The sequence below is a fragment of the Bos javanicus genome, chromosome 26 (genome assembly GCF_032452875.1).
Source record: "Bos javanicus breed banteng chromosome 26, ARS-OSU_banteng_1.0, whole genome shotgun sequence".
Lineage (NCBI taxonomy): Eukaryota > Metazoa > Chordata > Mammalia > Artiodactyla > Bovidae > Bos > Bos javanicus.
In genome coordinates, this window is record NC_083893.1 from 11,146,835 (window position 1) to 11,174,521 (window position 27,687).

Below are 27,687 nucleotides of genomic sequence, written 5' to 3' on the forward strand. Positions count from 1 at the left end.
ATGCCTGAAAACCCATAAGTATGTGAACATCTGGAGAAGGCAATGGCACCCCACTCCAGTACTCTTGCCTGGAAAATCCCATGGACTGAGGGCCCTGGTAGGCTGCAGTCCAGGGGGTCGCTAGGAGTCAGACACGACTGAGCGACTTCACTTTCACTTTTCACTTTCACGCGTTGCAGAAGGAAATGGCAACCCACTCCAGTGTTCTTGCCTGGAGAATCCCAGGGACGGGGGATCCTGGTGGGCTGCCGTCTATGGGGTTGCACAGAGTTGGACACGACTGAAGTGACTTAGCATAGCATAGCACGTGAAAATCATCAGAACATTCACAACAAGAGACTTCTGATGTCTCTGAGTTCTTCACCATGGATGTGAGGGGAAGTATTTAGAAATAATCTCAAAAGCCAGGAACATACTCTTTCTGTTGGTTTATCACATTATGTAAGTTTTATATGTACAACACTATATTTCAACTTCTGTACACACTACAGTGCACTAACCACCAAATGTTTAGTTTCCACCTGTCACCACAGAGTTGACCCCCTTAACCATTTTGCCCTCTCCCATCCCTGTTTCCCTCTGCTGCTGCTGCTGCTGCTAAGTCACTTCAGTCATGTCCGACTCTGTGCGACCCCATAGATGGCAGCCCACCAGGCTCCGCCATCCCTGGGATTCTCCAGGCAAGAACACTGGAATGGGTTGCCATTTCCTTCTCCAATGTATGAAAGTGAAAAGAGAAAGTGAAGTCGCTCAATCTTGTCCGACTTAGCAACCCCATGGACTGCAGCCTACCAGGCTCCTCCATCCATGGGATTTTCCAGGCAAGAGTACTGGAGTGGGGTGCCATTGCCTTCTCCGCTGTTTCCCTCTAGTAGAGGTCAAAACATTCAGAATCCCATTCTTCTTCCATGCCATCCTGTGAATCAGGAGGAAACTGAGGACTTCATTGCCCGCCATGCAGGTGGGGAAACAAGTCACAGTCACGAACAGACTGAAGCTGGGCCTCACAGAAAGGGAAGGAGGCTCAGGGACTGAGTCCCACATCGCTCAGTCAGAGAATTTCCGTCATACAATAGACAACAGTACCTTGTTCTAGCCCAGGCATACATCAAAATCACCTGGGCATTTCCTTTTACTACTGAGATGGGGAGAGGGGCATTCCCAGGGATGTCTTCAATTGGTCCCAGGTGAGGCTGAATTAGCATTATTCTGAAGTCTCCCTAGATGATTCTCGTGTGCTATGATGATTGAAATTCAATAATCTATTCCCAATCACTTCTGCATCAGTTGAGGAAACTGAGGCTCATAGAGCTGAAGTAGTTTATCACAGCTGGCCAGTCACTCAGGGAGCCATCTAATCCTACTATACTCCTGGGAATGGACTTATAGCATAGCGCTGAAATTCCATTTCTGTAAGTCTCATTTTCTCCAGTTCTTGTTTTCTTTTCCTAGCTGTAAGTGTACTCTTGGACACACACATACACAGACTTTTGGGGGGGCTGTTTTCTTCTCTACTGCTTTGTCTTGTGTTGCTCAAAGATCTATTTACTCCACAGAGACACGAAGCAAGATTCCGAATATCTAATCAGTCCAAGCCACAGTCCCATAGACCCAGGACTGCTGCCAAATTCATGGCAATGGTGCGATAAACGTTTTGTGTGCGTCTCTGCGTTCTATCTAGTGCCCTGGAAAATTACAAACCCAACTGTTTTTCTTCACACAAATTCCAAAGACACCTCACTCCCCTGCAAAGAGAGGTTGGCTCTCTAATTAATTTATCTTGGCATCTGCTTATTGCCTGAACATTTATTAGAATACAATTTATTCAGAAATTTTTATTTGTGTAGAACTTTCTAACCAGTTCAGGATGACATGGCAGATGAGCTGGGTGGGAGGGATTAAGCAGGAAGGGTTTAGATTTGGCAGTGTGTTTAAGTGTTTCTAAGAGGAACACATTCTTACAGTTCCTCCTTTTCTGATTCTTTTTTAAAAGAAAGAATGTAGGTGTTGTGTTTTTTTTTTTAAGAAAGCACTATTTAAACTTGATGACAGAAAATACCACTACTACTACTACTATTATTACCATCATCATCAATAGTCACCTTTTATTTGCAAGCTTTTATGTGCCAAGTAGTTGCTAAGTACTGGATTGGCCAAAAATTCATTCGGGTTTTTCCATCATATCAGCACTTACTCTTCTCAACCTCTTACCACAAGCACCATGACTCTGTAAGATTACACAGGCCAGGCTGAGGCAGGCCAAAGTGGATGCCATGGGCACCAAGAGGATAACAGTCTTACACAGATATGATAATCATGTCTAGTGAATACGAACACTTTAGATGGCTACAACAGAGGGCATTACAAATAAGGAAATATTTTCATTCAGGCCCAACATGTTTTATTTGAAGTCTCAAGATTCTAGCAGATTTTCTTGGTTCCCATGAACAAATAAGGAGTTTTAGGACTCTTTTTTTTAAATCACTGATCATTCTCCAGAAAGAAGGGTATGCAAAAGCACAAAATAATTAGTAAGACTGATTTCTCAGAGAATAGGAACAAATTTGAGTTAAGGCTCCAGTTTACTGACTTGCAGAATTTTATACCATATAAAGAACAATGTCTGTTTCCAGATGAGCAAACAAAGGCACAGATTGAGGGCATGACTTTGGCCAGTTCACAGAGCCAATTTTCACAGGACTCCCTGGCTCTAGGTTCAGTGGACTCTACATTACTGGCATCTCTTAGTTCCTGGGTTTCTAAAAGGCCTTACAAAGTCTGAGAGGAATTTGTTGTCGTTCAGTCACTCAGTCATGTCTGACTCTTTGGGACCCCATCAACTATAGCCCCCCAGGCTTCCCTGTCCTTCACCATCTGCAGGAGCTTGCTAATTCTCAAAGAGAGGAATCAGTACATCAAAAAGCTGCTTTCCACCAGCCTTTTCTCAATCCATTTTCAAAACAGAACAAAGGAAACATTAGCTGTTTAAGTTTCATTTTCTGCAATTCTGCCTACTTTAATTTCACTTTCTACTTTCAGTTTCCAACTTATCGTTGCAAAAACACACCCACAAGTTACATCATTAGCTGTGGTTCATCTCCCATATATAGCCCTGACCTGGGGCATAAATTTATCTGAAAATCCGTAAGACGGACAGAACAGACCTCAGAGAAGACCATCCAGCTAGACAAAGCATTGCAGAACTGCTGCCTAATTCACAGCAACCATGAGGTAAGCCTTTCTCTGTTTCTCTGCCTTTCTGTATAAAGCTTCTGGAAAAAATTTTAACCATACTGTATCAACAGACTTAGTCTCGGTGATGCCATTTCCTTATTTTTCTATTTGACCAACTGTTTCGGACTGAACGTATACGTGAGTGCACTCACACACATGCACATTCATACATGCCCATAAACTGTTTTATCAGTTCATTTTCCTTCTTTGTCAGCATCTTCCTGAGGAATTTGCTGAAACCCAAAGAAAGGGAGGGAAACAGAAAGGGTGGAAGGAAGAGAACAATCCCAGTCTCTGAAACAATTTTCCACCAATCTCCCTTCTGTCTGAGCTAGGGGGGGAATGGACAGTTAATCTGGATACAGATGTTGCTTTCTGGCTCCTCGACAGGAGGAAAAAAGTAGAGTGCACACAGCTGTGTGAGCCACAGCAGTGGCGTCTCTCAGCTATCTTGAGAGAAATATTGTGGTGGATGAGGAAGAGATGCTCACTGCTTAGAGAACAAGACCTTTCTCTGCTGGCATCTGGTCTCACTATCTGCACTGCCGGGCTCCTATGTCAGGCTTTGTCAATCTGACTGGATCTAAGATTCGCAGGTTAACTGTCCTCTGGGGCAGCCAGGTGGCCTGCGATCCTTGACAGCCTCCTGTTCACAGGGCTCGGCTAGAGTTCTGTGCTTGGGAACTCCCACATCTTCCTTAGCTAAAGGGCCTAATGTAAACTGTATTATCTAAACTGAATCTTGATTCAAAGAACCTTGGATCTTATCAGATCAAAAAAACATTAATATTGGCCTGCAAATTTGCCCTCAGTGTTCCAGTGTACAAAACTTTGAAGGGGCAACAGTTTCAGAAAATGCATAATTACAGACCTATTGTCAACCCTTCTCCCCTCCTTTGGTTCACAGACAAATAAGAGTGGATTATCACTGATAAGAAAACAATAACAACAGCAACAAAAATCATCATCATAATAATAGAAAAGTAGATATCATGTCCTGGATGCTTATCAAGTGCCAGCCTGGCTTCCAAAGTATTATGTAAATTATTACATTTACATTATTACATTTACAAAAGAAACTTATGAGGCAAGTACTCGTACTATACTTTTTTTTGCCAATAACGAATTTTAAATTAAAAAGTTAAGACTACACAGATAATAAGTGATAGAGCTAGACATGAACCAGAGTCTCTATTCAATGATACCTTATTTAATCTTTAAACTGATGTTTCTTAAAAGGTACCAACGGAGGTTCATGAGATCATTTCAGATGGCATAGTAATTAGCTTTTATATTTTAAAGGAAGATCCCCTAGAGGAGGGTATGGCAACCCACTCCAGTATTTTTGCCTGGAGAATCCCACGGACAGAGGAGCCTGGTGGGCTATAGTCCATGGGGTTGCAAAGAGTCAGACACAACTGAAGCAACTTAGCATGCATGCATGCATATTTACATAATTTGCAGAATTTCTACTCAGGCTAGTAACATGAATTTTTATAGTGATAAAATACATGTATGATAAAATTTACCATTTTAACTGTTTTCAGTTCAGTTGAGTTCAGTCATTCAGTTGTGTCCGACTCTTTGCGACCCCAAGGACTGCAGCATGCCAGGCTTCCCTGTCCATCACCAACTCCTGGAGCTTGTTCAAACTCTCGGCCATCAAGTCGGTGAGCCATCCAACCATCTCATCCTCTGTAAACTCCTTCTCTTCCTGCCTTCAATCTTTCCCAGCATCAGGGTCTTTTCCAATGAGTCAGTTCTCTGCATCAGGTGGCCAAAGTATTGGAGTTTCAGCTTCAGCATCAGTCCTTCCAATGAATATTCAGGACTGATTTCCTTTACAAGTGACTGGTTTGATCTCCTTGCAGTCCAAGGGACTCTAAAGAGTCTTCTCCAACACCACAGTTCAAAAGCATCAATTCTTTGGCGCTCAGCTTTCTTTATAGTCCAACTCTCACATCCATACGTGACTACTGGCAAAACCATAGCTTTAACTATTTTAAGTATACAATTTTGCAGTATTTAGTACAACAATGTAGTGCAACCATCACCACTATCTAGTTTAAGAAAATTTCGTCACTCTGAGAAGTCACTCACCTCTCATCCTTCACTCCAGGACCTGGTAACCATTAATCTGCTTTCTGTCTCTATAGATTTGTCTATTGTGGATATTTCATATATATGGAAGCATACAACACACGGCCTTTTGTGACTGACTTATTTAACTTAATGCCTTCAAGGTTCATCCATACTGAGGCATGTGTCAGAATGTACTTCCATTTTAAAGCTGAATAATATTCCATTGTATGCACTGACTACATTTTGCTTATCCATTCATCCACTGGAGAACACTTGGGTTTCTCCCACTGTGAATAATGCTGCTATGAATATAAGTATACAAATATCTATTCAAGTCTTTGCTTTATTTTGGGTATCTACCAGAAGTGGAACTAATGAAGTATATGATAATTCTATATTTAATTTTTTGAGGAATCATCATTTTCCACAGCAGCTGCCCCATTTTACATTCTCCCTAGCAATGCACAAGGGTTCTAATTTCTCCACATCCTTGACAACATTTGGTATTTTCTGTGTTTTTGATAAATACCCATCCTAATGGATGTGTAGAGGTATTTTATTATGGTTTTGATTCACATTTCATTAATGACTGGTGATGTTGAACATCTTTTCATGTACTTACTGGCCATCTGTATATTTTCTTTAGGGAAATGTCTATGCGTGTTCTTTGCCCATTCTTTTAATCAGTTATTTGTTTTTCTGTTGTTAAATTGTAGGAGCTGCTTATTAGTCTAAATATTAATCCCTTATCAGGTACATGATTTGAAAACATTTTCTCCCATTCTGTGGGATGTCTTTTCATTCTATTGATACTGCCCTTTGATGCACAAAACTTTTTAGTTTTGCTAAAGCTCAACTTGTTTATTTTTACTTTTGTTACCTTTGTTTTTAGCATATCCAAGAAATTGTTGCTAAATCCAATGTCATGGAGCTTTTTCCCTGTTTTGTTTCTAGATTGTTATAGCTTTAGATGTTACATTTAGATCTTTGACACATTTTGAATTCATTTTTTGTATATAGTATAAGGAACAGGTCCAACTTCAATCTTTTGTATATGGATATTCCTCCTTTCTGCATATATCCCAGACTGAGTACTGGAGAAGCCAGAAACCTAGAAATGCTGGTAGGCATGAATAGAAAAGTCCCATGAAAAACCTGCTCTCTCTAGCCAAAGGACCCAAAAAGGAGATAGTCTAGCAAAACAAAAAATTTATAAACAACCACTACTCTAGCCAAATACCACAGAAAAAGTCAAACAAAAACTAAGGCCCCATTCCCAACTCTGCTAGTAAAGGCTGAGTGGGTAGCCAAGACTTCTATTCTCACCAGGCTATGAGCTAGGCATCTGGACTCTTCCACTCCGTCCCCCAACGGATGATGTCAGAGAAGGCCAAGTGGAGTGCATTGCCTTCTCTGGTTCAAAATCACTAGCATTAGGGAAATGCAAACTAAGACCACAAAGAGCTACCTCTACATCTATTAAAAGAGCTAATAACATTTTCTTTAAAAAAGTGGAAATATCAAATTCTGGTAAGAATACAAAGAACTAGATCATTCATACATTACTCTGTATGTGTGTTAGTTACTCAGTTGTTTCTGATTCTTTGCGACTCCACGGACTGTAGCCTGCCAGGCTCCACTGTTCATGGAATTTTCCAGGCAAGAATACTGGAGTGGATTGCCGTTCCCTTCTCCAGGGGATCTTCCCAATCAAGGGATTGAACCTGGGTCTCCAGCACTGCAAGCGAATTCTTTACCGTTTGAGCCACCAGGGAAGCATACGTTACTAGTAGGAATGAAAAATGAACAGTGTGCATATTGTACCACTGTCAGTTTCCTAGTTTCGATGTTGTACTATAGTTGGATAAAATATAATCTTTGGGAGAAACTGGGTCAAGGATACACTGCCTTATGTTCTATCTTTGCAAACTTCTGTGAATATATATAAATAAATAAATATTTCCCACAAATAAATCCAACTAAAATAAATGGGTCAAATATGATCACATTTAGATAGTCTTAATTTGTTACATAATCTGCAGACTAAGGTCGTGATGTCAATAATATTTCCTAAGGCTCTGCGTTTCTTACTGGTCTCTACCTTAAATACAGCAATAGGAAAACAGAAAACTCTTATATAACATGAAATATGCATGCTCTAAGTGTTTTACATAGATAGGCTTATTAATTCTCACCAAATCCAGTGTGCTAAGTTTATCTTCTGTGCTTTACAAAGGAGGTTCTGAAGCACAGAGAAGTTTCATGGCTAGAAAATGCTGGAGTCAGTGTATGGAGCCAAGCAAACTGCATTCAGAGGCCAAATGGATCTTAGAAATACAGGAACTCGATGGAAGATCAAAGCAGGCAGGCCCTTTTCAAGGCTAGGAGGTGTTTTACTTGGCTTATTTCTATTGGCTGTTTGTTACCTAACAAAGAAAATCTGCTTTTGTTTTTACAGTTATAAAGCTGATGAGGATCAGCTCAAGGATAAGCTGCTACTGTTGAGATGTCACTTTACATGGGATTTGATCATTGCAGAGACAGAAATACCGGATTTAGAAAACAGGGTCTTGGAGGAGATTACGTTCCTGGACATCAAATACAATGTGGGAATATACAACTTACTGGCCTATGTGAAACACCTGAGAGGCCAGAATGAAGAAGCCCTGAAGGGTTTACAAAAAGCTGAAGACTTAAGCCAGCAAGAACATGCCAACCAATCAGAAGTGAGAAGTCTGGTTACCTGGGGCAACTATGCCTGGCTGCATTACCATATGGGCCAACAGGCAGAAGCCCAGATTTACCTGGACAAGGTGAAGAACACTTGCAGGAAACTTGGGAATTCCTCCAGCTATAGAATGGCGTGTCCTCAGATGGACTGTGAGGAAGGATGGGCCTTGCTGAAATGTGGAGCAAAGAATTATGAACGGGCCAAAGTCTGCTTTGAAAAGGCTCTGGAAGTGGACCCTGAAAACCCTGAATTCAGCACTGGGTATGCAATCGTTGTCTATCGCCTGGAGGGCTTTAACAGAGCACAGATTAGTGCGGAATTTTGTCTGAACACCTTAAAACAGGCTGTCAAGCTAAATCCAAATGATGCATACATTAAGGCTCTTCTTGGCCTGAAGCTTCAAGATGTAGAACAAGAAGCTGAAGGAGAAAAGTACATCAAAGAAGCACTGACCAATGCGTCCTCAAAGGCTTATGTCTTTCGGTATGCTGTCAAGTTTTACCGAAGAAAAGGCGTTCTGGATGAAGCTCTTCGGCTCTCAAAATTGGCCTTGGAGGAAACCCCCTCTTCTGCTTTCCTGCATCACCAGACAGGGCTTTGCTACAAGTCACAAATAATCCAAATAAAGTTCGCTACAAACTGTCAGCCTAAAGGACAGGATAAAGAAAACATCAACAGAATAATACCATTAGCCATACATCATTTGGAACGTGCTGTGCAACTAAAGCCCACATTTGAGTTAGCTTATACAAGCCTGGCAGAAATGTACGCAGAAGCAGGTGACCACAGAAAAGCTGATGATACTTTTCAAAAAGTGCTCTGCATGAAAGCACTCGACAAAGAAGTGCTGCAACACATACATTTGCACTACGGCCAATTTCTGGAATTTCACAAAAAATCTGAAGTCGATGCAATTAGCCATTATTTAAAAGCAATAAAAATAGAAAGCCCATCAACAGATAGGGATAAAAGCATCAATTCTTTGACGAAATTGGCTTCAAAGAAACTCCGGAGAAATCCATCAGATATAGAAAGCTTGAGTATCCTTGGGTTCATCCACAAAGTAAAAGGAGAAATGAATGAAGCCCTGGAGTATTATGAGCGGGCCCTGAGGCTGGCTCCTGGCTTGGAGAACTCTGCTGTGATCCCTAGGCACTGAAATACGGAATCATCTTTTCTGCTTGTGACTTTCAGAAACGCATTATGTAACTCACCACAATGCCGCATTATGTAACTCACCACAATGCTGTAATCTTTGAACAATTACTCAAACCTGATAAAACATTAGTTGTATTCAGAAAATAGGGAAACAGCCTTCAGGAGCGATTGTGCGATCAGATCGATCTAAGATGGCGACTGTAGAACCGGAAACCACCCCTATTCCCAATCCCCCGCCTACAGAAGAGAAGACAGAATCTAATCAGGAGGTCACTAACCCAGAACACTGGATTAAATAAACACCCTTTACAGAACAGATGGGCACTCTGGTTTTTTAAAAATGATAAAAGCAAAACTTGGCAAGCAAACCTTCGATTGATCTCTAAGTTTGATACTATTGAAGACTTCTGGGCTCTGTACAACCATATCCAGTTATCTAGTAATTTAATGACTGGCTGTGACTACTCACTTTTTAAGGATGGTATTGAGCCTATGTGGGAAGATGAGAAAAACAAACGAGGACAATGGCTAATTACACTGAACAAACAGCAGAGACAAAGTGACCTCGATGTTTTTTGGCTAGAGACACTGCTGTGCCTTATTGGAGAATCTTTTGATGACTACAGTGATGACGAATGTGGAGCTGTTGTTAATATTAGAGCTAACGGTGGTAAGACATGGACACGAGTTTGAGTAAACTCTGCAAGGTGGTGATGATCAGGGAGGCCTGGCGTGCTGCAGTTCATGGTGTTGAAACGAGTCGGACCGACTAAACAACTGAACTGAACTGAAAGGTGATAAAATAGCAATATGGACTACTGAATGTGAAAACAGAGAAACTGTTAGACATATAGGGAGGGTATACAAGGAAAAGTTAGGACTTCCTCCAAAAATAGTAACTGGTTATCAGTCCCATGCAGACACAGCTACTAAGCAGCTCCACCACTAAAAATAGGTTTGTTGTTTAAGAAGACACCTTCTGAGTATTCTCATAGGCAACTGCCTCAAGCAATCAAGATTTGGGAGCTGAAGGAATGCCTCTTCAAAAGCAGAATGGACTGCATTTAAATTTGAGTTCCATCTAAATGTTGCTAAGATAAAAGGAAGTTTCATTAGCCTTTGTCTTGTACTTCTGTATTCATATTTTCTTTTTTTTTTTTCAGCTAGAGTGTCCATTATCCCAATCAAAGTATTACAGTACACATCATATCATCCCCAGAATCCATACATGTGTTCCTGGCCCACTTTGTAATAGCTTAATAGAATTAACCATTACAAAAACATTTGACCCATCTACAATATTAAAAAAAGAACTTGCATTTCTATACCTTACAGGAGAATGATTTTGCTTACATTCCTTTATATGAAGGAGCGTATTTTACTGGTTTGAAAGAGTATAATGCATAGTTTTCTGGCAATTTTCTTTGTTTCTTTTTACAGCATTATCTGTCCTGTACTCTTGCTGATGGCTGCTAGATTTTATTTGCTTCCCTACTTGATAACATTAGTGATTCCGATTTCAGTTTTTCATGTGTTTTGGTTTAGTTTTTCTTTCTCATGTAACATTGGTGAAGAATCTAGGAATATGACATAAAGGTAGAATAAACATTAGTTTTGTGCATTCTTTGGTAATTTTTTTTGTAACTACAATGCTTTGCTACAAATTTATGCTTTTCATTCAAATCACTGATCTATGTTTGTGTGATTTCCTAAACTTAATTGTGTATTATAAAAAATATAGTATCATAATTACATTCCTAATTAGAATTAGTATGTCTGTTTTTGTATCTTTACGCTGTACTTTAACACTTTGTATTACTTAGGTTATTTTGCTTTAAAAATTGCCTCAAGTAGAAAAGCAATCCCACTCATATTAAGACAGTGTACAAAACTGTAAATAAAATGTGTTCAGTGAGTTGTCTTTAAAAAAAAAACAGTCAATCAGAACATACATGCCTCTACATGTGAGAGAGAGAGAAGAGAGAGAAGAACCATTTCTCTGTGAATGTTATAGAGTAGGGAAAAAAAGAAAAAAAATAGTAGTTTGTTGAGTAGATTTAAAGCAAAAAAAAAAAAAAAACACTGGACTTACATAAAATAAAATGTTCAATTCATTCACTTTATCAATAAATAGCTTTCAGTGCTAGATACCAAAAGTACTAGGGTGAAGGAGCAAAGAGAAGGTTCTTTCACCTCTACCCATCTTAGGTTTATTGGCTACAGCCTTAAATTAAACTGTCAAAAGACAGATTAACAAGAGAACAACCAGTTTATTAACACATGCATCAGGCATATACATGAGTACCCAGTGATGAGTAACTCAAAGGTGTGACCAGAATGTGGGCTTATATAGCATCCTAACAACCAAATGATACATTTTTAGAGAAATGATAAGGCAAAGGCAAAGAACTTCAAATTTCTGAGTCGCAAACTGTATGAAGGCAAATATCGGGGAAACTAATGGAAAGTAAGAGTTTGCCTATAAGGTTTGTTACATGTGTCTTTCTGTCAGTGTCTCTGGGCTGTTTAGGGACTAGAGCTGTCTCAGGTGATTAACTTCTGTCCTTCCTGGTAGAGAGAGGAGAGACATTATTTTCCAGGCAGATGGGGGAGAACAGAGAGCTTTTCTTATATCTGCTTCTTTTCAATTGCCTTCAGCTCAAAATAACCCTTATGGCAAGGTGGCATATTTGGGGATGGCATATTCTGCTACCCCTCAGTGAACAAAGCAGACATTTTCCTCCAAACCTCAAGCAGCTTACCATCTAGTGAGAGAGACAGACAGGAAAACAAATACATAGTCAAAAAAAAGAAAAAAACAAATACATAGTCAATTAAAGGTCAGTTTTCTACATGAAGATGTTTGAAATGTAATTCATTGTCAAATTGTTCCAAGCAATTTCTATTGCTTTATGCCATTTTGCTCGAAGCACTATTGATTCAGTCATTTGCTAGCACTGATTTAGTTAGATGAATAAATAGGAAAAGGATGCTAAAGAGTCTGAGAGACCATCTGTAGCAATCACCTTTGATTATAACATTTTGTTAAAAGACAATGCCCTATAAATAACATTTTTAAAAGGAAAATTAAGGAAACAATGTCATTGTTTTTTCATTCTTGTCCGTCTTTGGGGGGAAGATGTATGCATTCCTATTGTGGCTCTCTAATAAATTACCATGAACTGGGTGGCTTAAAATCACACTCATTTATTATCTTACAGTTCTAGAGGCTAGAAGCCTGAAATGGGTTTCACTGGCCTGAAATCAAGGTGTTGGCACATCCAAATCCTTTCTGGAAGCCCTAGGAGACAATCCTTGTGGTACCTTTTCCACATTCTGGAGGCTGCCTGTGTTTCCTGGTGGGAATCCTAAATCCACAGAAAAGACAAGTCCCCAAGGAATTCACAGACCTACTGGACAAGGCTTTGGATTTCTACTGAAATTCTATAGGAACTGAAGTGAGTAAGGTTTGTATCAGGAGCAGGCATGAGAGTTACAGAGAAGCAATCTTCACAATTTCCGTATCACTAAAACTAGAGGTTTATTAGATTAACAAAAACATGACTTAAAGCGCTTGTGTTTGAGGAAGGAGGCTGTAAGGTACTAAAATAAGTCTACCCACTGCCAACTCCTCCAGGTCAGAAATATGAAAATCAAATAGTTATTGGATAAGTGTCAATTCTTGAATGGCTAACTCTTCTCCAATATTGTTATACACCATCTGTACCCAGAAAGCAGAGCTCATTAAGGCAAAATAAATCTCTGGATTATGCAATGTGTTTGTGTGATGTGTTTGACAAGCTTCAAAGATCACATTTACTTATTGTGTTTAATAACCTAACAACCATCTCTCTCACCCATCTTTCCCAACTCTGGAAGACATCTCTGCTCTTCGGGCAGTTCAGTAAAACTAAAATGTGGGACAGCCTGGATGTCTGCAGAGGAAAATAAGCAGTGAATCCAGGAAAAGAGATGCTTTCTGGTATTGAAAATACTACTGCCAAATTTACAAATGAGTATCTCCAGGCATTACCAAGAAGTTTTTAAATTGACAGCTGAATCTCAGGAGCTTGTTACTCCCATGTAAATGACTGGCAGAACCTCAGTTATTCACTGTCCTTATTTAGAATTCCCCGAGTGCCCAGGGAATGTCTCTCATGTACCCTAAATCAGGCCAAACCTTAGCTCAGGCCATTCACTACTATTATAAGTGCCCCAGCCTAGGTCTTTGATAACCACTGTCTACACACCACCACAGGATCCACCTACTTGGGAACCATCCTGGCCACCAGTATCTCCATTCTCCTGAGGCTGCTAGAACTGGACCTGCATAGGGACTAAGAGCCTCCACCCTACAGCATGCCCCAGCTTGAACTTCCCACCTTCAGTCGGTGTCCATAGGTCTGGACCTTGTCCCCAGTCAGACCCAGCCACCTCTACTTTGGAGCTGGTGCTTAAGGGAGTAAGCATTCTCTGTCATTGTCCTGGATATAAACTCTTTCACCTGGGCCACCTCCTGAACTCCAGTACCACCCTTGACTTTCTGTGATCTGATTTCAACTTTTCCTCTCCGACCTAAAGTCCATCTTCTATCTCTTGCAGCTTGGGCTGTGAAGACTAATTCAAATAAATTAGTTATATACATGAGGGTGTTACATGATTCTCAATTGTGGGGGAGAGAGAAGGATTTTGCCCCGAAGGCAAAAAAAAAAGTTGGGTTTGGCAATCTTTGGAGTTAATTTCGTTTGTCGTAACTGCAGGGTGCTACTGACATCTAGTGGATAGATGCAAGATTGCTGCTTAAACATCCTAAAATCCACTGCACGGCTTCCCACAACCCAAATGTCAATAGCACCAAGGTTGAGAAACTCCGGCTTAGATCTGTACCTTGGAAGAGTTACTAAATTTTCAGTTTCCCAAACAGATTTTCTATTAGTTGCCATTTTTCATGTTCTACTTCTCTTTTTCTCCAGTTGCTGTGTTTTACAGGTTGATAAGAATAAATTCAGAAGACAATACACTGCTAATTTTCCCAAGAATTCACCCAATCCGACAAATTATGAAAAAAATACTGATATTCAAATTCCATCTAAAATTCAGCATGTTCAACACCTACTCAACAGCTGGGTCTTTGCTTCTTCTCAATCCTGATAATGCATATTCCTTTAAACTTTTTACAGATCGTTTTAGTCTTTCTGAATCTGAAATCCTAAACAAAACAAGCTGATAATCAGGATTTTTTTCCCCTTTTGATTTTTATCATTTACTGTTTAGTTGCTGTTCATTCAAACTGATAACCAAAGACTATCTCTTGGCCCTACAGCTAAAAGAAAGGAAAGAAGTAGGAACAAGGAAGAAAAAAACACAATCAACAAACTGGAAATATTTTTCAACAGAGGTCTATTAAATATTCTAAATCTTCAGGAAGGAGGAGATTCTGGGCATATCTTTGTACCTCCAAATAAGTCATTCAGTACTTTTTCTAAAATGTGGTTTCCCACTTAAAGGTTACCATAGCCTACAGACCCACCACATCCACATTACCTCCCAACCTCATTTCTTAGGACTTCTTCCCTGCCCTCTCCACTCCAACCACACCATCTGTGCATGCCAAGTATGCATCCATCTCTAGGCCATTGCAGTTCCTGTTCCCCCAGTCTGGAAGGCTCTTCCCTGACCCCATATCCACAGTGCTCACTTCTTCCCCCACCTCAAACCTTTCCTCCCCAATATATTTATAACAGTAAAACACCAACCCTCTCTCTGCTTTTTCTCCATAGCACAATCTGACATAAAATATTATATTTGTTCTTTACCTTCACCTCTCACACTAGAAATTAACTCCTAACAAACAAGTGTAACAAAATCAAAAAGGCACAACTACCTACCGTTCCGGACCTACACTGTTAATTAGCCACGCTGAACTTAATTCTGAGGGAGCAACAACTGGCTTTAGGCATAAGCCCCCTTTTCTTGCAAAGCCAAAGTCAGCATTATTTAAACTAACGGACATATAGCAAAACCTGTACATTGTTGTACATTCATTTGAAAAACAAAGTGCCCAGCACGGCATTTTGCCAAGGCATAAAAATGATAAGCTTGTGCCTTTTAAACTTTGTGATGATGAACACGTTTTCTCAAAGTTTGAGAACTATCTCCACCCTGTGCATAATCAGGAACAAAATGCAGAAGACAGTGTGTTGGGCGAGGAGGGAGGAAGGAGGAGGGCTTGTCCCTTGTCTGTTTTATTCCATGCTATATTGACTGGGCCTTGAGCAATGTCTAGCTCTTAGCAGTTGTTTAATAAAATGTGTTGAGGGGCCTTCCCTGGTGGCTAAGAGTCCGCACTCCTAATGCAGAGGACCCGGGTTCGATCCTTGGTCAGGAAACTCAATCTCACATGCCGCAACTGAGAGTTTGCATCCTGCAACTGAAGATCCTGAATGCTGCAACCAAGACCCAGTGCAGCCAAATAAATATTAAAAAAAAAAAAAAAGTGTTGAAAGAACGAATGAGTGAATTTGAAGGGGGTAAAGTGTATGGGCATTCGATATTTTCTGCTTAGGTTCCAAACCACCCCATCTTTGTTGTGTGTGTTAGTCGCTCAGTCATGGCCGACTCTTTGTGACCCCCATGGACTGGGCTCCTCTGTCCATGGGGATTCTCCAGGCAAGAATACTGCAGTGAGTTGCCATTCCCTTCGACTGGGGATCCTCCCTACCCAGGAATCGAATCCAGGTCTCCTGTATTGAAGGCAGATTCTTTACCATCTAAGCTACCAGGGGAAGCCAACTCCATCATAAAGATGGGACCTTATTATAGGATTATTATTATATTATTATAGGACCTTATTATAGGAAGCTCAGTTGTCAAGGGCATGGAAGGGAAGGGAATTTTCATAGAATTGTGGGTGGGGTGTAAAAACCTCTTTGCAAAGGGAACCTGGAATAGCTACCAAAATTTTGAATATATACACGTTTTGGCCCCCAAATTTCTCTAGGTTTACCCAGTGAAAATCACGGCACAAATGCACGGCATTGCACTTGGTGTTTGTTAACTCAAGACTTGAGTTTTAGCCTAGGACGCACAAAGCTATAAAGAGCATCGGTGCCACCCAACAAAAATAACGCTGAAATATTTCCAGTCATCTTAGCTAAGGAAAAAAAAAAAAATCCAACAAATAACAACCACCCGCAAAAAGCTAAGGCACGTAGACTCAGAAGGCAGCTGAGCAGCCAAGACCAAAGTCTCAAGGCCCAGCTGCAAATTCCACCCGGGACGTCCCCGTGCTGCGCAAACCTCTCACAGCGGTTCCTCAGCCCGGCCGGGGGGCGCCCCGACTCAGCTCTTCCAGAAGTTTCTGTTTCCCGGAGCTGGACTCCGCCTAGTCGGGGATCAGATTCACTTTCTAGTTTCGCTTTCCCGCTCCTGTCCGCCCTTTAACAAAGACGGCCGCCCTCGCGCGCGGACGCAGCGCTGCGGTCACCTCGCCCGCGCGCCCACGCACACGCACGCGCGCCGCCGCTCAGCCGCAAAGGAGCAGAGGGCTGAGGAGAAAGCCCGAAGGGACCTGCACCTCCCGGCACTGCCGCAGAGCCCAGCCACCATGAGGTAAGGGCTTCTCCCCGCCTCTCCTCCCCAACTCCCTGTGGCCTTTGTTTTACACGCCATTCTCTCGTGTTCCGTTTGCCGGGCAGCGCCGCGGCCCTTGAAAAGGCCGAGCCCCAGAGCCCGGCCGCCGGGCGTCGGCGTTGGGGGCGCTCCCCTCCTGGGAGCTCGGTCCAGGTCCGGGGCGGCTGAAGGTGGGCCTGCCGGGGAGGGTGGCCGAGTGGACCCTTCCGCCAAGTCCCAGGCATCCGCGATCGGACTCTCGGGCCGAGTCGGGGGGCGGGGGTGGGGGGGGCAGGGGCGACGCGCCCCGGGGACTTGTCACTTCCCTGCGGCTCCTGTCGCCGCCGCCCCCGGGCCGGTGCTGAGCTTCTGCGGTGCAGGTCCCCGCAGGCCGCAGCCTCGCGTCACACGCGTCCACTTCTGCCATTTTGCCTTTTTGATTCTTGGGTCTGACTTCCCCTCCTTTGTACCGTGGACAGATTGTTCCGGCTCCTCCCCATCCCCCGTTTTGTGGGGCTTTCTTTCTCCGTTTCCGAGACTGGCCTGTGGTGGGGGTCCTTGGCTGACCCCTTTTCATCTGGTCCCCTGCCCTGCACGGGGATGGTGAACGGTCTGCATTTAGGAAGCTGAGGCCTGAGGAGGTTCAGATGGTGGGCTCCTGCAGGCCTTACAGCCTTTTGTTCTAAATCCTGACTCGGACCACCTACTAGTTGGGTGACCCAAAGCAAAGTTTCTTCAACTCGGTGAGGCTGTTTCTTGTCTGTAAAAAGTGATGGCATCCATCTCTTAGGACTGTGGAAGCGGTTGTTGCTGAATGCCCAGCTCAGCTGAATGCCCATCTGCATATATTTGCACATGTTGACTTTTGTTAGGTATAAAACTGTTTAATAAATGCCTTACTTCTACCCTTTGTAAGAAAGGAGGGAAGTGGGAGGTATAGGGAGGAAAAGGCCGATGGTGCCCTGCGAGTGTCTGGTGGATGGGATGAAGAGGGGTGAACCCCACTGGGCACTAACTGTCTACCAAGGAAAATGAGACTGCTCCTTCCTGGCAAAAAAACCAAACACAATAAAACAACTCCCCACCACACACACACAAAATGGCCTAAAGATAAATGTTGCCTCTTCAGACACAATAGCCTCTCTCTGCCAGCTTCCCAGAGACAAAGTTAAAAAAGTAAGTAGACAGAGTTGAAAAAGTAAAATTTGTCATAGTGCCCAGTTGTGCGTAAATTCCATAGAGTGTAGGCAAGACACTTACATGGCTGACTGAATGTCCCCTGGAGATCTCACAACCACATGACAATCCCTGGGCAGCCCTCCCTCCTCATCCGCCTTGGGCAGAGGCAGATGTTCATTTCACTCTGTGGATGGGCAGAGGCTGGTAAGCCCATATTGTGGATCTGAGCAGGCTGTTAAGGGCGTGGCATGTCTTGCCTATGATTTTGGTGCATTTACACCAGAGAAAGGAACAACTACCCAGGGACAGTCATACCATGTTTCCCAGTCAGGACCTTAGGACCTTAGTCCAAAACCTATTTTCAAAATCTAAACAGAGAGCCAGAGAGCATGCCAAGATGGAAAAACAAATAGGACAGGGAAGACTGAAGTGGCAGAAAGTTTGGAACCAGTAGCAGGATGGAAAGAACTAGCAGGAATTCCCTCATCTGAAATTCAGGTGCTTTTTTTTTTTTAATGCTAGGCTCATGCCTCTGGGTTGAAAATGCCAGAAGCTACCAGTATATAACTGCATTCATTCATTCACTCTGCAAGTATTTATTATTGAGCTCCTCTTATATACGGAAATCATAGATTCTGGGGACACACGGGTGAAAAAAATCAAACCAGAACAAAGTCCCTGTTCTCATTTAAATGGGAGAAATAGACAACCAAAAATAAGTGGGTAAATAATCAACATAAATAACCAAAACTGAATGAATATATAACATAATTCAGAAGGTGGTAAGAGCTATAAGGAAAATAAAATGGTGTAGTGGGCTAAGAGAGTGACCAAGAATGGAGGGGGTTGTTTTAGATACCTTTGCCACAGATTGCCACTTGGATAGGGAATTTTTTGAGCCAAGTTAAAGGAAGGAGCTAGTCACACAAGGATTTGGGAGCAGAGCTTCTCAAGTAGAGTAAAAACAAGTGTAAAAGTCTTTGAACTTGATATGTTCAAGATAGGAAGAAGGTCAGTATGTCTAAAACACAATTAAGAGGAGGAAAGGAGAGATGGTTGGGTGGGTACACAGATCTAGCATCTTTAGGGACTTGTAAGACGTGGCAAAGGCTAGATTAAGGTTTCAAATCTATTGGGAGTTTTTAAACCAAAAGACTGACATAACCTGGTTTACATTTTCAGAAGTTTACTAATATGGGGACCAAGAGTAAAAACAGGGAGACCAGATTTTTACCCCAGCTCCAAGGAAAGGTGGTAGTCTTTTAGACTAGGAAAATTGAAGTGGAAATGGGGGGAAAAGTGGATGGATTTGATATATCTGGGTGGTAGAATTAACAATTTCCCATTGGATTAGATGAGGGGTTGAGAGAAGAGGAATCAAGAGATTACTTCTAGGTTATTTGGCCTGTGGGACTAAGAGGTACCAAAAAAAGGTGGGGAAAACTAAGGTATGAACAGACTCAAGGAACCCAGATTTCTGTAATGAATATATTTACTTGAGATCCCAACTGAACTTCTAATTGAAAATGTAAACTAAAACTAGAAGTCTGGAATTTGGGAGGAAGCAGAGATAGAGGACATACCTTAGGAGATCATCAGCATATACTATATCTTTAACTGGTTTATGGGGGAAAAAGATATTTTAATTTCCTTACATTAATAATGATGATAATTATATCTTTGATAACTACGATTTTTAGTCTTTCTTCAGATCAGTTTTAACACATTTCTTCTCAGATCCTTTATTACTTGAAATAATCAATCCTCTCTGTCACTCCACAGCATGTCCTAGTGAGCTCCATCTCAAAATAATTCCAACAATGTAGAATGCTGTGACTTCAGATTGAGGGCTTATATTTGAAACCATTGTTTTCTTATCCCGAGACTTTTAACTGTCTGGCATGTCTTTCTCAATGAGCAGTTACACAACCTCTACCCGCTCTTTAAGCTGCTCTAAAATCTCTGTTTTTCTTCTAAGTCCTTCCCAGGCAAAGTGAATTTTACATACATTAGACATAGCCTGTATTTTAAAGCAAATCATTTTTTAAAACGAACTCAAATTTTTATATGAAAGATGTTGTATAGTATTATGGTTAAAAGGCATAAGCTTTTGTTTGAATTAGAAGTAACTTTGAATCTGTACTTGGCCACTTTATAGTATATAACCTTGGATATGTAATTTAAACTCTATTTCCCAGTCCTCATCCATAAAATTGTAAAAATAATAAGATGTTATAAAAGTAAATATAATTTGTGTAAATTGCTTGGCACTCTGCCTGGCTTGGGTAGTGTGGCAAGTGAATGGTTTTGGGGGATGTTTGGGTTTTTTTCTGTTTTGTTTTTTTTTTTGAGCTCTCATCTGATTCTGGAAGTATATGTTACATGTGTAACATTTGTACTTTTGAGTTGAATCTGTAGTGAGCCTAGGTCATATGCATAAAATTTTCTTCTCAAGTATATCCTTGTTTGCCATTTAATTTAGCTTTTCACCTTGAATAAAATGGGGAAAATTTCAAGTTAAAGGAGAGGTCTAACCTTTCGAGCTTAAGGTTTTCTTATGCATTAATCTCTATAGGCCCAGTGTCTTCAACTCTCCTGTCACATACAATAACCACTAGTCATGTAATATTTAAATTAACTAAAAGTAAATAAAATATAAAATTTCAGTTCATAGTTGTACTAGCCACCATTTCAAGTGATCAGTGGTCATGTGTGGCTAGTGGCTACCATACTGTACAGCATAGATAAGAACATTTCCATCTTGGCAGGAAGTTCTGTTGGAAAGCTCTGGTCTAGAACCTGCAATCGCTAAAATGTGGGACCTGTATATATATGTTTATATGTATACACAGATGATAAAAGAAAGAAAATAAGAAAAAAATTATAAAGTTAATAATATAAGTGGACATGTCTACTAAATATATTATTAAGTAAGCTATTAATGTTTAAATTTAGTATTTATAAAAATTGGGAAACATTTCATGAAGTATACTATTAGGTTATAAATATGAAGTGGTTTTATTTTTCTGATCACTACTACTAATTCTGTTAATTAACCCGGTTCTCTAACTCTTCAACCACTTTTGGCTATTAGGGCAGCCTCTTTCCAGTTCCTGAAACTCAGCCCAATTCATTTTAAAGCCTCAATCTCATTTTGATTCAAAGCCCACTCCCCTTCCTCCTCAGCTCCCAGAAAATATTGATAAAAGTGCCATGAAGAATAGGAAAACGTGATAGACTAGACTTTAGGATGTCAGGCAAGGTGGAGATGCAGTTTAACCTATGGTGATCAGGAGTCAACTTCTTTGAAGAGCTGAGATTTGAGCCAAGGCCAGAATTATGAGAATAAGTATGCCCTCTACTCTCCTAGGGCTTCCCTGGTGGCTCAGATGGTAAGGAATCCGCCTGCAGTGCAGGAGACCTGAGTTCGATCCCTGGGTTGAGAAGATCCCTTGGAGGAGGGCATGGCAGCCCACTCCAGTATTCTTAGCTGGAGAATCCCCATGAGAGAGGAGCCTGGTGGGCTACAAGTCCATAGGGTTGCAAAGAGGTGGACACCTCTGAGCAACTAAGCACAGTACTCTCCTAGGGAGAGTTCACAGAGTGAGAGAATAAAAAGTGTATTAAAGTACACCACCACATAATCCCATTACTCTGATTTTTTTCTTAACACTTATTAATATCTGGAATTACGTTGTCTGTTGATTTGTTTACATGTTTATTTTCTGTCAACCTCTATTGTTCCTTCCTCTCCTATAATGGGATTACCATGGAGAAAAGGCCTTTTTCTATCTTGCTCATTACTATATTGACTACAACTAGCATATTGCCTGGCATGTATGACATGAGGTGATCAATAAATGTTTCTTGATAGAAATATTACTATAGTTCTCATAAACATTTATACAAATATGCATACATATATATAAGGGAAAGGGTCCTGTGTGCAACAGAAAGGGAAATAAATACACACACACTGTTCATCCAATAATTAGAACATTTCCTTCTTCGAGAGAAGCCTTAAGCAGCTTTGTTCTGTAAATTTCTTGTGACCCTTAATTATGCCCAATACTAGATTTAGAAAGTCTTTCCTGACTGCCTCAGCACTACCATAAGCAAAACAAACAAAATTAGGTATATTAATCAGCTTCAGACAGGAGAAATCCAGTTCATACTGGCTTAAGAAAAGAGATTATTTCCTTAAAAAGGTAGAAGTACAGGGATTGACAGGGTGATCCAGGCAATACCTGATTTCAGGAATTTAGTCAGTATCACAAGCAATCTGTCTTTGTTCCCAAGCTCTGTTTTCCTCTGTGTTTGAGTCTCTCTTAGGCAGGCTGTCCCCAAGGATTTGGAAAGATGGCCACCAGCAACTCCAGCTTGTATTCTACCAGCTTAAAATTTTTGGAAGAGAGAGAGTTCCCGCAAAGCCCCATTTCAGCAAAATTATGTTTTAATTGAATAAATCTGAATAAATCACTGAGGCCAGGGAATGGCTGGAATATTGTGTGCCTTCACACGCTGGAGGAAGTGTAGGCAGCCTGTCTCAAATCACATGGATTGAGACGAGGGGGAGAGGTTGCTCCGCCAAATGAAAGCCACAGATGTCTGCATCTGGACTGTGTGCCCTTCCCGAGTCACTTCCATGGCACTGTATTGGAATGCTGATTTGTAATTGGCTGTGTACTTATAAGCTGTGTATAAGTAGGCCTGTGTCTTATTCACAGTTACACCTCCAGGGTTATTCAGAAGATCTTGGGCATAGAAGCCTATCAGTAATGAGTAAATATTTCCTAACCCCTTCCTCTTCATCTTCCTGGTTTCAGAGATGAAACTAGGCCCTGAAGAAATTACACTATGCTTCACAAAGGGAGTTTAACAAATATTTGTGACGAACATTAAGGGCAGTAATAGGTGACAGTCTTTATTGTTGCCCACAACCCTAAAGGTCAGAAGGATGTGGCACTTAACATTAAAACCTACTAAGCCTCCTTTTGCCTTTTCCCCATTTTCTCTAAATCTTTGTTATTTCTCAAACGTATATATACTTCCTCCCATCTCTTGGTGTACCTGTTCCTATCTGACTCTGCTTTTTTTCTGTGTGGAGTTCCCTTTCTTTTTCTGCAAAACTTATGTATTCATGTGGCTTCTCTCTCTCCTTCAGTTTTTTCTTTTTCTTATTTTTCACTTTCTCTTTTCCTTCACTATTCATAATACAGAGATGAAATTTTTATGTTATTTATTGTGTATATATCTATTATTCTTAATTTTCAAAGCTAGTAAATAATTTAAATTCCCCTCTCTAAAAACAGGTGTTCCATATGGGTTAGTGACTGCCTAAAGGAAATAGATACCTTGTAAGATAGAAAACACTGTTCTCTGTAGAATTGATTTTGCAATAAATAATGTGAATTTAATGGAATATTTCTAGAATACAAGTATACACAGAGGAAACTAGTATAAACTTACAGAAGCCTAGTGCTTTAACTGTAAAATCAAGTAGATAAAATAGGTTGTTAAGCAAAGAACTGTATTTAAGATTTAAAAATTTATTATTTTCTTTATTTCTTCAGAAATTAAAAAGTGTTTTTATCTTTAACAGTGAAATTCCTAAGGACTGCTTGAAGACCATTCTTTTGGAGTTAGAATGTCACTTCACATGGAATTTACTTAAGGAAGACATCGATCTGTTTGATGTAGAAGATACTATTGGGCAACAGCTTGAATTTCTTACCACAAAATCCAGACTCACTCTTTATAACCTATTAGCGTACGTGAAGCACCTCAAGGGCCAAAATGAAGATGCGCTAAAGTGCTTGAAACAAGCGGAAGAAATCATACGGCGAGAGCACTCGGACAAGGAAGGAGTACGAAGCCTGGTCACTTGGGGAAACTATGCATGGGTTTACTATGACATGGGTCAGCTTAAAGAAGCCCAGAAGTATATAGGCAAGATAGGGAGCGTCTGCAAGACATTGTCTAGTCCTTCTGACTACAAGTTGGAGCGTCCAGAGATTGACTGTGAGAAAGGATGGGCACTCTTGAAATTTGGAGGAAAATATTACCAAAAGGCTAAAGCCGCTTTTGAGAAGGCTCTGGAAGCAGAACCAGACAATCCAGAATTTAACATCGGCTATGCCATCACAGTGTATCGGCTGGATGATTCTGACAGAGAAGGGTCTATAAAAAGCTTTTCTCTGGGCCCCCTGAGGAAAGCTGTCACCCTGAACCCAGATAATTCCTACATTAAGGTTTTTCTCGCACTGAAGCTTCAAGATGTGCATGCAGAAGCTGAGGGGGAAAAGTATATTGAAGAAATCCTGGACCAGATATCAGCCCAACCTTATGTCCTTCGTTATGCAGCCAAATTCTATAGGAGAAAAAATTCCTGGGACAAAGCTCTAGAACTTTTGAAAAAGGCCTTGGAGGTGACACCAACCTCTTCTTTCTTGCATCACCAAATGGGACTTTGCTATAGGGCACAAATGATCCAAATCAAGAAGGCCACTCGCAACAGACCTAAAGGAAAGGATAAACTGAAAGTTGATGAGCTGATTACCTCGGCTATATCTCATTTCAAAGCAGCCGTGGAGCGAGACTCTATGTTTGCATTTGCCTACACGGACCTGGCCAACATGTATGCTGAGGGAGGCCAGTATAGCAATGCTGAAGACATTTTTCAGAAAGCTCTTCGTCTGGAGAACATAACTGATGATCACAAACATCAGATCCACTACCACTATGGCCGCTTTCAGGAATTTCACCGAAAATCAGAAAATACTGCCATCCACCATTATTTAGAAGCCTTAAAGGTAAAAGACAGGTCATCTTTGCGTCCTAAACTGACAAGTGCTCTGAAGAAATTGGCTACTAAGAGACTTGGGTACAATGCTTCAGATGTGCAGAGTTTAAGTGCCCTAGGGTTTGTTTACAAGCTAGAGGGAGAAAAGAGGCAAGCAGCTGAGTACTATGAAAGGGCCCAAAAGATAGATCCAGAAAATGCAGAATTTCTTACTGCTCTCTGTGAGCTTCGACTTTCCATTTAAGTACACACTAGGAAATTAGTTCTAAGCTTTTCTCTCCTTTTTGCGTTCTTATATTTTTGTTTATTGCTTTAATCCATTGTTCATTTAGACCTAACTTTTATTGAATGGTTACTGTGTACCTGGCATCATGCTAAATACTTTATATACATGATGATGAATCTTTTGTTGTTTTTTAAAAAAATTTCCATTGAGAAACAGCAAAATTTCAGCTGTTGTAGCTTTTAAAAATCATATGGTCATGATGATTTTATATCCTTTATCTGTGCTATTTATAATTTCTGATTAAGTTTTGTCAGATTTTCCATATGTATGCCTAAGTTTAATCCTACACAAGCTTTTGACACCTAAGTCATGAGCACTCTTTCAGGAGTGCAAAATTATATCAGTTAAGCACTTAACTTGTAGCTTGCAAAGATGGAAACTTCCAAGTTACAGATGTTCTGACTTTGATGAGGATATTTAACCACAAGCCTGATAGTCATCTAAAGAATCCTCTTTGTTGGAAGAAAAAAGTTTATAATAATAAGTTTGTCATCCCTGATGACTTCAATAAAAGGAGGAAAAATTAGAACATGAGAGAAAAGATCTTCCCAAATACAGAACTTCAGGGACTCATGAGAAATCCAAAGTATTAACTCCCAGAATGTTCATCAAGTAGCTAGAAATAGTGATGAGAAAAAACAAGGATGGGAAAATCATTAGTCTCAGTTTTTTCTAGTTGTTTTAACTGGAAGAATAAACCTAAAGCTAATTAGATGGAATTAATTTAATTCCTTCCCATTAAAATTGCAGTATTTTTAGGGTAAAATTGAGATTAAAAAGCAGACCAATTGAAAATTTGGGAGAAATAATAAACAAATGGGTAAAATAGATACCCCTAACCTGTTTCCCTAGATTACCAAGACTTCAGTGATTTAGTTTTGGGTCTGAACTGGGTCATTTCTGACCTTTGGTTAGCTGTTTTAGTATTCCAGAGTTACTTCTGTGAAGCTTTTCCTTTTGTCTGAAGTTTTCAGATTGACATGTTTTCCTGTAGATCCTCTAGAAACAGTTAAACCCTGTTTTCAGTTTTAATATTCACCTTGAAGGGTCACTGCTTAAGGGCTCTTATCCCAGAGGACTTTTAAAATTGAGATGTTGCTAAAAGTATGCAGTTATATTTACCACCACAGTATTAGTGGGGAAATGTGCCATATGATTTAATTCTCTGTACCTCCAATGAAGCTCTTAAAACTATTGTATATATGTGTGTGTTTTTCACTTTTTCTTACTATGTTTATTTTTTAAATTTCTATTATGGTTTTCATTATTATAAAATTAATAAATTCTCATTGTACAATTTCACAAAATACAGAAGTGTAAGAATTTAAAAATAAGAGCACTGTCTTCACCCTACCCCAATTCCACATGCCCAAGGTAAACTGTTAATAATCTGATATGTATCCTTCCAGATATTTTTTCTATGCATATTCAAACATACCTAAATACTTCAGTGTATCTCATAAATTAAAATTTTTAATGTTTGTTTTACTTACGTCCCTGCTGTTTTTATTTTGCTGTTTTGTTTATTCAAGAAGGAAGAATAGGCAAGGAATGATTTTATGTATTTCAGTAATTTAGGACTGAAGTCCTAACCTATCAGTAGAAGTATTTGGCCTGTTTTGTAGCAAATGTTTTATTTTGCAGTAAGTCAGTTTTCCCATAGAGAACAATACTATGATTAAGGCTGTGTTCCCAAGTAGAGACTTCACAGTGAATAAAATTACAGTTGTGATATCAAAACAAAGATACAACTATAAACCTCTATATCTAAACATTAGACTTTTAGGTCTATTAAATGACTTTAAAATCCACTAGATACAAAAATTTTGAACTATATAAGAAGCATAACATACTAAGAAAATGTAAAATCAGTACAAAATCATATGAAAAATACAACTCTATTAACCTAAAATTAATTAACTTTAAATTTTGTCAATAATTGTGCTTGCCTACTTAAAATTTCTAAGTATGTAGAGATACTTTCATAGACTCATTTTTTAAAAAAGACCTCAAACTTCACCTTTATTAATTAACCATCAAATTTTGAATACTGAATTACCTTCCTAAATGATAATTTCATCTTTTAGCCACCAGGGAAGCCCCAATTTCATCTTCAGATAGTCCTTATTCTTTGAAATTTGTTTCTTCCATTTAACAAGAGACGTCTAGCCTGTAGTCTACACATTTTGGTCTATAGGGACCTCAGAGATCTAAGCCTTCCTAGAGATTTTGCAGTAGTTAAAACTCTTGATTGCAAATCAGAAAACTCAGCTAAAATGACCTAAGCAAAAATGAGAATATAGTGGCCGATGTAATTTAATAGTCCAGGGACAGCACTAATTTCAGATAAACTTGCAGGGACAAATAAATCACCAAATACATATGGCTATTGTTGGAAGTCAAGTAATGCTGAATAGCCAAAAACCAAATGTCTACTACATATATCTTAAAGTAATTGAAGACTATCGCCATGTGTCCCTGAAACTTAAATTTAAGTTAAACATGCAGTTTTCTTCCACCCACGCTCATAAGACATATTGAAATCTCTTCCTCATCATGGTTATTTTGAATTCTCTCCAAATGGTCCTTATCCTTTGCCTGGGT

The 27,687-nt window shown here is 40.1% G+C and overlaps 3 protein-coding genes and 1 pseudogene across 9 annotated transcripts in view; 3 read left to right on the forward strand and 1 right to left on the reverse strand.

Annotated features, from left to right (window-relative positions):
- IFIT1 (interferon induced protein with tetratricopeptide repeats 1) overlaps window positions 1-12,980 on the forward strand; it is a 34,094-nt gene extending 21,114 nt beyond the window's left edge. For 4 of the 7 annotated variants that reach the window (XM_061402749.1, XM_061402747.1, XM_061402745.1 and 1 more), the window contains 4 exons: window positions 3,040-3,231; window positions 4,142-4,321; window positions 4,782-4,904; window positions 7,775-12,980. In XM_061402749.1, the coding sequence (XP_061258733.1) occupies window positions 4,317-4,321; window positions 4,782-4,904; window positions 7,775-9,206 (1,560 nt within the window). In that variant the 5' untranslated portion in view covers window positions 3,040-3,231; window positions 4,142-4,316 and the 3' untranslated portion in view covers window positions 9,207-12,980. The remainder of the gene's footprint in view (window positions 1-3,039; window positions 3,232-4,141; window positions 4,322-4,781; window positions 4,905-7,774) is intronic. The other 3 variants (XM_061402751.1, XM_061402748.1, XM_061402750.1) reach the window with 3 other exon arrangements.
- Window positions 1-16,665, reverse strand: part of LIPA (lipase A, lysosomal acid type) — a 128,694-nt gene extending 112,029 nt beyond the window's left edge. The window contains exon 1 of the mRNA XM_061402757.1: window positions 16,505-16,665. The gene's annotated coding sequence lies outside the window, so the exon portion shown is untranslated. The remainder of the gene's footprint in view (window positions 1-16,504) is intronic.
- On the forward strand, window positions 9,397-12,980 carry LOC133239150 (eukaryotic translation initiation factor 4E-like; annotated as a pseudogene).
- A 65-nt stretch (window positions 16,666-16,730) lies between the features above and the next one.
- On the forward strand, window positions 16,731-26,576 carry IFIT5 (interferon induced protein with tetratricopeptide repeats 5). Its single transcript, XM_061402754.1, has 2 exons — window positions 16,731-16,816; window positions 23,598-26,576. The coding sequence occupies exons 1-2, from the start codon at window positions 16,812-16,814 to the stop codon at window positions 25,039-25,041; spliced, it is 1,449 nt and encodes a 482-aa protein (XP_061258738.1). The 5' UTR covers window positions 16,731-16,811; the 3' UTR covers window positions 25,042-26,576.
- Window positions 26,577-27,687: the final 1,111 nt, after the last annotated feature.